This window comes from Thalassophryne amazonica, chromosome 18 (assembly GCF_902500255.1).
Source record: "Thalassophryne amazonica chromosome 18, fThaAma1.1, whole genome shotgun sequence".
Classification (NCBI taxonomy): domain Eukaryota; kingdom Metazoa; phylum Chordata; class Actinopteri; order Batrachoidiformes; family Batrachoididae; genus Thalassophryne; species Thalassophryne amazonica.
Window position 1 is genome coordinate 34,526,472 of NC_047120.1, and position 11,338 is coordinate 34,537,809.

The following is an 11,338-nucleotide window of genomic DNA, read 5'->3' on the forward strand; positions in this document are numbered from 1 at the left end:
CTTCCAATTAAGAGTCACGGGCAGTCATAGGGCGTGAGGCGGGGTACACCCTGGTCTGGACAGGATGCCAGTCTATTGTAGGGCAATGGCAGATAAGGCAAATTTAAAACGTTAAATTGACTGGTTTGTGTGCAAATATGAATGTATCTATCTGTCTGTCTATATTGGGACAGACAGGTGTCCCATCCAAGGTGTAACTCTCCTTATGACGGCTGGGATAAGAATGGATTGGATGGGTGCAGGCTGTTACAGAAAATGAATGAATTATCATCTCAAAACATATCAGGGTGACAGTTCATGTTCAGCTGAAGTAAAATAGGATTTAGTATATATTAAAAAATTCCTATTTATTTAAAAGATGCAAAATACATCTATCATAATAATAATAATAATAATGACAATAATAATCTAGCTTATATAATATAATATCTAACCTATAATACATAAATAAATATTAAATTTTGTTATTTTTCATTGGTTTATTTCCAGGTGGTTTAAATGAGTTTAAATGAAACAGAAACAAGCTGATCACATAAAAGTACAAATGTGTATTCATTTCTCTGTAATTTCCTTTTTTAGATAAAAAACAGCAACTGTACTTTCTAACTTCATTTGACATGATTTGACTTTTGTTTTGGCAATAAAATTATGCATAAAATATACGTTAAAACTATTACTATTAGAAATAAACACAACAAAGCTCCCAAAAAAGAAGTTTCGGTCGTTTCCTCCGATACTGTAGGTGGCGCTGTTGTTTTTCTCTCTTGTGCAGCGTCGTTCAGTTTGTGACGTGGATTTTCAATCAGGCAGTCAGTGGATCCAAAAATCTGACTTTTCGGTGTTTTGGAGATTTTCCATAAAATTTTCTGTAGTGAGAACGTTGGGGACGTTTATTTTTTTCAGCATTCATTCCACTGGAATTCTGTATTTGGCAGCTTTTATAACAGGTGAGCAAAGTACACTTGTCTGTGAGAAACTTAACGTTTGCGCGTTTCTCTGACGTTTTCATTTACTGTATTTTTTTTCCCCCGCAGAGAGCAGAATGAGTAAAAACAGCAAAGTGTTGAACCTGAAGGATAAAATCAGTGGGAATGAAGTGGACCTGAGCCTGTGTAACCTCACAGAGGTTCCAGTCAGGGAGCTGGTAAATTCATCTGTCTGTAAATATCTGCATTTACACTTTATATAATGAGGCTAATCTATCTTTTTAATTCCCAACAGGCTGCATACCCCAAAGCAACTGTTCTGGATTTGTCTTGCAACAACATCATTTCCCTTCCTGTGAGTATGAAAGAACTGCTGTTCTCATGTTGACTTTATTCTGTCAAGAAAGGCCTTTGTTATCTTCAAAGAACAAGGTGATCGTTGCAAAGCTTTTTTTTTTTTTTTTTTTGACGTTGTTTGACATCACCGTGTGGCATCACTGACGTCAGATCTGGTTGTACCCTTAACCGAGCAGAAGTCTGTGAAGAAAACCGTTTCGATGTCTCATTTAGTTTCTGAGATAGAAGTGTGGGTGTATTTTAGATGATGAGTGTTGAAATCCAACCCCTCGTCCGTGTCATGACACCTGGGTAATAGATCAAGTAGGGGATTGTCTGTTGGGGTGAAATATGGTGTGGACCTTGTGTGCCCTGTGGCCACTACGGTAGCCAAGAAGGTCCAACAGGAACCCTGAACACAAGACGGCTGACAGGCTGTGGTGAAACAAGAAGTCCTTAACGGCAGTTTAGGAGGAGGATAAATGGCTTGTAACCCAACGGTTGTAAAGATGGATGAAGGCTGCAGCAGGTTCTCAGACCTCCTTCGTGTGGGATTTCCCAGCCATTGGACCAGGCTAAGAATCTGTCAAAGACCCATGTGTTTGTCAGTGCACAACAACATTCCCACATTAAACAAACCCATGTGAAAGGGTCTCTAGATTGACCCTCAATGTAGAATCCTCTCCAGAAATCGACCAAGAGGCCTTCTTCCTCACCACTAAGGGAATGCCACGGCATTTTGGATGATGCTTTCTGATTTGACCTTGATCTTAGACCTTACCTTGACATGATGTGTTGCGAGAATATGGTCCAATCAGTTTCTCCACCAAGTTTGGTTGAATTTGATCTTTGCATTTTGAAGTTATCACCATGTGTTTGAAATGATGATCCCAGCGGTTTACCCAGTATGATCTGTTGTACAACCCCTGGCAAAAATTCTGGAATCACCGGCCTCGGAGGATGTTCATTCAGTTGTTTAATTTTGTAGAAAAAAAGCAGATCACAGACATGACACAAAACTAAAGTCATTTCAAATGGCAACTTTCTGGCTTTAAAAAACACTATAAGAAATCAAGAAAAAAAGATTGTGGCAGTCAGTAACTGTTACTTTTTTAGACCAAGCAGAGGAAAAAAAATATGGAATCACTCAATTCTGAGGAAAAAATTATGGAATCACCCTGTAAATTTTCATCCCCAAAACTAACACCTGCATCATATCAGATCTGCTCGTTAGTTTGCATCTAAAAAGGAGTGAACACACCTTGGAGAGCTGTTGCACCAAGTGGACTGACATGAATCATGGCTCCAACATGAGAGATGTCAATTGAAACAAAGGAGAGGATTATCAAACTCTTAAAAGAGAGTAAATCATCACGCAATGTTGCAAAAGATGTTGGTTGTTCACAGTCAGCTGTGTCTAAACTCTGGACCAAATACAAACAACATGGGAAGGTTGTTAAAGGCAAACATACTGGTAGACCAAGGAAGACATCAAAGCGTCAAGACAGAAAACTTAAAGCAAAATGTCTCAAAAATCGAAAAATGTACAACAAAACAAATGAGGAACGAATGGGAGGAAATTGGAGTCGTCTGTGACCGAACTGTAAGAAACCGCCTAAAGGAAATGGGATTTACATACAGAAAAGCTAAACGAAAGGCATCATTAACACCTAAACAGAAAAAAACAAGGTTACAATGGGCTAAGGAAAAGCAATTGTGGACTGTGGATGACTGGATGAAAGTCATATTCAGTGATGAATCTCGAATCTGCATTGGGCAAGGTGATGATGCTGGAACCTTTGTTTGGTGCCTTTCCAATGAGATTTATAAAGATGACTGCCTGAAGAGAACATATACATTTCCACAGTCATTGATGATATGGGACTGCATGTCAGGTAAAGGCACTGGGGAGATGGCTGTCATTACATCATCAATAAATGCACAAGTTTATGTTGATATTTTGGACAATTGAAAGGATGTTTGGGGATGATGAAATCATTTTTCAAGATGATAATGCATCTTGCCATAGAGCAAAAACTGCAAAAACATTCCTTGCAAAAAGACACATAGGGTCAATGTCAATGAGCAGATCTGATTTGATGCAGGTGTTAATTTGGGGGATGAAAATTTACAGGGTGATTCCATAATTTTTTCCTCAGAATTGAGTGATTCCATATTTTTTTCCTCTGCTTGGTCTAAAAAAGTAACCGTTACTGACTGCCACAATCTTTTTTCTTGATTTCTTATAGTGTTTCTTAAAGCCAGAAAGTTGCCATTTGAAATGACTTTAGTTTTGTGTCATGTCTGTGATCTGCTTTTTTTCTACAAAATTAAACAACTGAATGAACATCCTCTGAGGCCGGTGATTCCATAATTTTTGCCAGGGGTTGTAGTACTGCTATGAAGGTCAGCTGAAATGTTCTGTTAAGATCTCATACACATTGCCTTTTTTTTTTTTTTTTTTTTTTTTACTGACTGCTGTGCACAAGTGTTACGTCAAAGGCGATTCTGCGCATGCCTGAAATTGCAAATGAAAACTATTTAGTGTACCAATAGTTGAAGGATTCTTCTGGTACATGTTTCATTTCAGTATCTTGCTTGTTATTGAAATAACTGCATTGGAGGCAAAACTGGTAAAGTGACCCTCATACGTTGAAGTACACCATAGAAATTATGGAGTGATAATGGAAATTAAAAACTTGACAGGCTCATTTTCATGTAACTTAATCTAAAGATGCTTCTAATTTCCATCTTTGATCCAGCAGGTGACAGTGTTCAGTAGGTGATATTGGGCAACACAAAGCTTTTGCAAAGCCTAGGGTGTAATGTGGCACCAATTTTGAGTTAAAGTTGACCTAATGGTTTAAAAATGCACATAGAGTACCACAAAAATATATTTAGACATCACTTTTTTGTCCAGAATGTTTCCTGTCGTCACTGATTAACTGTGAATAGTGAGATGGTTTTTCTTCTATACAGCCAGAATTCTGCAACCTGAACCATTTGGTGAAGGTGGATCTGAGTAAAAACCAGCTGAGCAGCCTGCCGGAGGATGTGGGGAACCTGATCAACCTCCAGCACCTAGACCTGTACAACAACAAGCTGAGCGTCTTGCCAGTCAGCTTCTCTCAGCTCAGGGTTGGTGTCGCATACAAGCACTGTCTGGTTAAGTTTATATACGAGTTGATCAGAAAACCAGAACAGTTTTAAGTGTACAATCTGTGTGCCTGTGTTTCCAGAGTCTGAAGTGGCTGGATTTGAAGGACAACCCGCTGGAGCCCACCCTGGCCAAAGCAGCGGGAGACTGTCTGGATGAAAAGCAGTGCAAACAGTGCGCCACCAGGGTGAGAGGAGCGGAACGACAAGGCCACAGCACACAGATGTCATATATCTCACAGTAAATGACATTAGAAATGTTTGTCTTCAAGGTTCTGCAGCATATGAGAGCCATTCAGGACGAGGTAGACCATGCACGAGAGAAACGCCTTTTGAGGGAAAGAGGTGCGTATCAGTCAAGGAACCAGAATCCAGCTGTCTGTTTTACTCTGCTGAGCACCGTCTCTGTCTGTCTTGACTGCTTCACAAGAGCTGAATGTTTTTTTTTGTTGTTGTTTTTTTCCCCTCCTGCAAATGCATCAGAGCTGGAGAAGAAAAAGGAGGCGAGGCAGAGGGAGCGGGAGGCCAGAGAGAAGGAGGCTCGTAAAAGGGAGAAGGCAGAAGAGAAGGAGAAGCGGAGGAAAGAGTATAACGCTCAGGTGGCTGCCTTGGCTGCACAGGAGCAACAGAAGAAGAAGAACGATGAGAAGAAGAAGAAGAAGAATGGACAGACAGCAGGTAGGATTACATGATTCGAGTTATATATCCATATGCTCCTATTACCACTGCGACCACTTTGGACATCTGCTGCAGTTGCTCCTTCAGCCCTTAGTGCTTCTCTATTGTCTCGTGCTCCTTCGCTCTGATGTTGCTGTCAGCTCGGATTGCCACATTAATCACAACTGCGGCCTTCTTTCTCTTATCAACCACCACTGTTTGGTTGGTTGGCCAGCAGCTCCTTGTCTGTCTGGAATTTGAAGTCTCACAGGACCTCAGCCCTGTCATTCAAACACCTTGGACTCCTATCAGGACTTCTGATCTGTATGTGGCATAGATGTTCTTGTACACAATTCTTGACACTTGGTTGTCCCTCTGTTTACACTGTCCCAGCTTGTATCTTGCATTCTGCTACTATGTGCTGGACTGTCTCTCGGGCACATTTGCACATCCTGCAGCTGTCCACCAGAGGTCACTATCGCATTGTTTTGAGTCAGGTTACCTGTGCCCAATAGTGTTTTTTCTTATCACTGAATATAAATATTCAGTTTCTATTGGCTCTTCCCATTTTTGGTCTGGCTTGCTACAGTAGATCCGGTATGGACCACGTGTTGATTTGGCCCACGTTTTACACTGGATGCCCGTCTTTGCGGAACTCATGGAGAAAGGGCACACGTGACCTTGAACCAGGGACCGTTTGTATGGAAGGCAAATTACAAGTACCACAGCTTGCAGTGATTTTGAAAATAGCTGTGTGTGATAGCTTTGTTAGCTTGATTCCAGCTCGATCGCTAGTTAACCTTTGTTCTGTTAGTAACTCTCAGGGGCACAGTCACACTTCTCAGGTTAGTGGTTTGAGTGAGCCCCAACAACAGAGTCGTGCGTCCTCAACAGATTGTGGCGTTCACACTACTTTTCATTCTTGACAGTTTTGTAGAGCAGTGATTTTAGTTTAGTTATCTTCATTTCTTTCAGTTTGTTCCTTTTTTTTGTGCTTGCTTGGGGTTGCCACAGCAGATCTAGTATGGAGCTGCATGTTGATTTGGGTTACGTTTCATACCAGATGCCCTTCTTGGTGCACAGATGACCTTGAACCGAGGACCTTCTGTTTGGATGTAAGCGCAATAAGCACTTCCTGTTAAAATTAGTGTAGCAGATAATGGAAACAATCCTGCAAATGGTGACAGAAGCACCAGATTCGGCACTAATACTCCTTAGACATTATTCTTTAAAACAAAAAAAAAAACAATTAGGCAGCCAGGTAGAGGTCAATTGAAGAATTACACAGGGGTCAAAATTAAAAGATGAAGCGCCTTGAGGCAACTTAGTAGTAATTTGGCGCTATATAAATAAATAAATGAAATTTTAAAAACTCCAATACCACATTATTTGTCGGATCATAAAGATTCTTAAAAGGTATAGTTGGGACTGTGTTTGACTGAATATTCTAGAGTTATGTGGTAAAAATAGCAAGAATGGTGACAAAGGTCATTTTCAGTTTGTGCTGGGGTGAAAAGTTTGTTGTTCCAATTGTGGTTTAAAAAATGGTGCAAATTGTTGGTTGAGCTAATAGGATTAATGAATGGAATAGTATTGGCTGTGTTGAATGTTTGGTCTGTGAAGTAAAGGTTAAACAATATCTATGTTTATTGGATTTTATGACATGTGACATATTTTACCCCATAATGTGATAACTAAGTGTGACACATGGTGCAAACTGTTCGTTTTTTTTTTTAAAGCCCTATTAATGCAACCAATAATTTGCATCTTTTTACCAAAATTACAGCAACTTTAACTTTTGACCCCTGTACAAACTGAAACTGACCTTTGTCACCATTCTTACTGTTTTTACCCCATAACTCCAGAATAATTTCAGGCAAAACTGTACCTTTTTGTCATCTTTGTAATCAGACAAATAATGTATTCAATATGATTGGAGCATCTTTTCATTTTGACCCCTGTGTAATTCTTCAATTGACCCTTACCGATCTACATCCCAACAATAAACTTCATCAACATCAACCAGTCGTTGACTCGCTTACTCGTTTACCACTAGCTAAGCGGCGGGAAGACATTGTGTTGACCTGAGCTCGTATAGGTCATTCACACTTGACACATGCATATGTACTTGCAGCAGACGACCCACCTTTTTTATACCGTGTAATTGCGTACTTACAGTGAAACATGTCCTGCTTGAATGTGTTGGTTTTGCTCATATTCGTGTGAATTTTTATGACGTTCCTGATCTTAAGATGTTATTTAGAGATGTTTCACGATCACGCATTGTAAGTTTTCTTAAAGAGATTAATCTTTTATTAGGTTTTAAGTTGGAAACTGTTCCGATTCCCATTCACACCAGTTATGTCTTTGGGCAAGGTATTTTATTCCAGTTGCCTAGTTTTTCGGAGGAGACTTTCAGCTGTCAGGCCCGTGTAGGGGGAGACTAACCTTTTGTATGCTAACGGACCAGCTTCATTTGTCGTAAAGGGTAGGTAATTATCCTGGTGAAGTAGTCGCATTCCTAAACAACTGATAACCTGTTGTTTAACCTATGATGATGGATATTGTGGTGTATTTTGTGTTTAATGTTCCAGGTGAATATTTGGCAACTGTTTGACACTTATGTGACACTTATGTGTTGGTAGTGTTGTTAATTTCTTATCAATCAATCAGTCAAGCAGTTGACCCCTACCTGGCTGCCTACTGAAAATTCAAGTGGGTAATCTTTTGTTTTCCCAAAAGAGTAATGTCTGAGTATTTGTGCCAAATTTGGTACTTGTATCACCATTTATAGGATTTCTCTGTAAATATTTTATCTGCTGCGCTAAATTGAGGTAGTCAGTATAAAAATAGCTGTAATTCTTTTTTTTTGCACAGTTTGGATATAAATATCCCAAATTATAGGTGAAATTGCCCCCTTACACCACATTCTGTTTTATTGCAAATGCAAGTATGTGTGAGCTATGTTAAACTGCTGTGATAGTGAAATGCAGATGATCCTTTGATAGAGACGGCCGTATGAGGCCTCATGAAGCAGGAGCTTTTTTTATGAGCCCATTACATGGTAATCTCTCTCTCTCTATGTTTTTAAAGGGTTCCAAACACATTGTGTTTCAGTTTACGCTGAAGCTTTACTACCATCTACAGGGCTTGGAAAAAAAGGCAAATATTTCATGATGTCTCATTTGGCCATCACTACCCTTTGACAGCTCAGAATACTGATTCATAAAACAAAATTTGAATTGGCTTCCAAAAATATTCACAAACAGCTGCAAGAAAATTAACCAGAATTGATTTGTGCAGTGAGATAGTGTCATTTGGCCATTTTGTTCATGTTGCAGAGAATGTTATTTGTTAATAATTTCTCTTCATCTTTTCAGTTAAAAAGGTCACCATGGAAACGGTGCCTAAACCTCAATGGTCTTTCACTGGCCTGATATTCAAGTTCATCCTCCTGCTGCTGCTGGGATTGGCTGGAGCTGTATGCATTTGCCAGCTGACCAACCTGCGGCACGAATCTATTTGTGTTCCAGTTAACGTCGCTGTGGACAATGGCCTATCGTGGGCCTGGGAGCAGGAGGGTGTGGTTAGAGAATTGGTGCAGAATCTGTCTTTTAAGGTGAAAGAGCTGGTTGAACCTGCAACCGCATCCAAAAACTAACTCGACAGGCTGATTTCCACCTTTACCCATCATTTGTATCCCCCCCCCTTAAACTGATTCATGAATCCCTTTAGGGTGAGCAACCTCGTGTCCCTTTGCCCTGTTTTTGTGGTGCTGGGAGGTGAAGTCTGTACAAATTAGATGTGCAAAACTCATCTTAAATTCCTATGGAATTGTTGTTGCTCTGACTCTCTTCATACAAAGATGTTTTTATAGATGCAGTCTTAAATGACACCCTGCTGACCGAGTTCCAGTGTGTAGGACCGGCAGCACCACGTGCGTCACACAGTGAGCGGGCTGGATTTGAGAAACGCTGAGTAAAATGTCAGGCAGCCGTGTTTGTGCTGCACTGACATGTAAAGTCAGTAGTGTGAATGTAAAACAGAGCCTTTTATATGATTCTATCACTCAAACCAGCTAAATCACACCAAAATATTCTCAAAGTGCATTATGCAAATTGACCAGGCGTGGTGTTGTGAGGGTGTCTGCATGCAAACAAAGCTGCTTTGGTGGTCTGCTGCACTAGTTCATGTACAGATGTGTCCATGATCGAGCATCAGTAATAATAAAAAAATCATTTACAGCTGTTTGAATGTTGTCTTTTATCCACAGCGAGATCACCTCACCAACTGTGAAATTCTGTTAAGATTTAGGATCTGAAATTGACAAAATGGCTTTAAAATGTGTAGTCAGCTTCCAGCAACTAATGGGTTCATTTAGAACTGTTACCCTGTTCCTGTACTGAGATCTTCTCCCCTGACTTGTATCTATTCCAGTCATACTGTTAGACTAAAATTTTGTAGTGTCATTTAAAGTTTTCTTAATATCCAAAATTGATTGGTTGAACATAGCTTTCGTAGTTTTCCTCTGGCTGAGTTTTGGTTTATTTAACACAGCTATCAAGCTGCAGGAGTAACGTGAGATATAGCTGGGTTTGTGGCCGCATTAACCATTTAAAAAAACAAAAAAGTGTGTGTATATATGTGTGTGTGTGTGTGTATATATACACAACAAAAATATAAATGCAACACTTTTGGTTTTGCTCCCATTTTGTATGAGATGAACTCAAAGATCTAAAACTTTTTCCACATACACAATATCACCATTTCCCTCAAATATTGTTCACAAACCAGTCTAAATCTGTGATAGTGAGCACTTCTCCTTTGCTGAGATAATCCATCCCACCTCACAGGTGTGCCATATCAAGATGCTGATTAGACACCATGATTAGTGCACAGGTGTGCCTTAGACTGCCCACAATAAAAGGCCACTCTGAAAGATGCAGTTTTATCACACAGCACAATGCCACAGATGTCGCAAGATTTGAGGGAGCATGCAGTTGGCATGCTGACAGCAGGAATGTCAACCAGAGCTGTTGCTCGTGTATTGAATGTTCATTTCTCTACCATAAGCCATCTCCAAAGGCGTTTCAGAGAATTTGGCAGTATATCCAACCAGCCTCACAACCGCAGACCACGTGTAACCACACCAGCCCAGGACCTCCACATCCAGCATGTTCACCTCCAAGATCGTCTGAGACCAGCCACTCGGACAGCTGCTGAAACAATCGGTTTGCATAACCAAAGAATTTCTGCACAAACTGTCAGAAACCGTCTCAGGGAAGCTCATCTGCATGCTCGTGGTCCTCATCGGGGTCTCGACCTGACTCCAGTTCGTCGTCGTAACCGACGTGAGTGGGCAAATGCTCACATTCGCTGGCATTTGGCACGTTGGAGAGGTGTTCTCTTCACGGATGATGCGAAGGAGATGTGTTGCACTGCATGAGGCATATGGTGGTTACACCAGATACTGACTGTTATCCCCCCCCCCCCAATAAAACAAAACTGCACCTTTCAGAGTGGCCTTTTATTGTGGGCAGTCTAAGGCACACCTGTGCACTAATCATGGTGTCTAATCAGCATCTTGGTATGGCACACCTGTGAGGTGGGATGGATTATCTCAGCAAAGGAGAAGTGCTCACTATCACAGATTTAGACTGGTTTGTGAACAATATTTGAGGGAAATGGTGATATTGTGTATGTGGAAAATGTTTTAGATCTTTGAGTTCATCTCATACAAAATGGGAGCAAAACCAAAAGTGTTGCGTTTATATTTTTGTTGAGTATATATATATATATATATATATATAATGTGTGTGTTATTGGTCTTACTTGTATTCTTTATTTGTGACATGGTCCTTAAACCACATTTGAATTGTTTACACACCTTAAAATTTGACCACTCATTTCTCCTTTTGAAGCAGCCTCTTTTGTTCCTTAAAAATGAAAGATACACAACATTTTTATTGACTTTGCCATTTGAATGTGACAGTCTGTTTTGAACATTAATATTGTGAATTTATAAAAACATAGTACTGTTCATGTTTGAAACAGTCACTGTATATATACTGTTAAATTTGTTTAAATAAAAATGTAAAATTTTATGTCATACTTGATTCAACCACAAAATAGACAAAATGATCGCGCCTGTTGAACATGAGCTCGAGTGAAAATAACCTGTTATTCATGTATGAAAATATACAATACTATTCAATTAATGAAAAATTAGAGGGAAATTTTGGAGGTGATCCGGATTCTGGATC

The 11,338-nt window shown here is 39.9% G+C and overlaps 1 protein-coding gene across 2 annotated transcripts; it reads left to right on the plus strand.

Moving 5' to 3' along the window:
- The first annotated feature begins 767 nt into the window (after positions 1 to 767).
- lrrc59 (leucine rich repeat containing 59) lies at positions 768 to 9,317 on the plus strand. Of its 2 annotated transcripts, XM_034194442.1 has the most exons (9): positions 768 to 947; positions 1,035 to 1,144; positions 1,222 to 1,281; positions 4,242 to 4,400; positions 4,502 to 4,606; positions 4,691 to 4,763; positions 4,902 to 5,096; positions 8,456 to 8,744; positions 8,785 to 9,317. In XM_034194442.1, exons 2-8 carry the CDS (start codon positions 1,043 to 1,045, stop codon positions 8,734 to 8,736), a joined length of 975 nt encoding a protein of 324 aa, XP_034050333.1. In that variant the 5' UTR covers positions 768 to 947; positions 1,035 to 1,042; the 3' UTR covers positions 8,737 to 8,744; positions 8,785 to 9,317. The 2 variants fall into 2 exon arrangements, with proteins under 2 accessions (XP_034050333.1, XP_034050332.1); XM_034194441.1 differs by having other exon boundaries at positions 8,456 to 9,317.
- Positions 9,318 to 11,338: the final 2,021 nt, after the last annotated feature.

Excerpts from the sequence above, each read along its gene's own strand:
- lrrc59 (XM_034194441.1), top strand. The coding sequence starts at position 1,043 with ATGAGTAAAAACAGCAAAGTGTTGAACCTGAAGGATAAAATCAGTGGG. Across the intron at positions 4,401-4,501 it reads TCAGCTTCTCTCAGCTCAGG|AGTCTGAAGTGGCTGGATTT; the intron begins GTTGGTGTCGCA and ends CTGTGTTTCCAG. Across the intron at positions 4,607-4,690 it reads GCAAACAGTGCGCCACCAGG|GTTCTGCAGCATATGAGAGC; the intron begins GTGAGAGGAGCG and ends TTTGTCTTCAAG.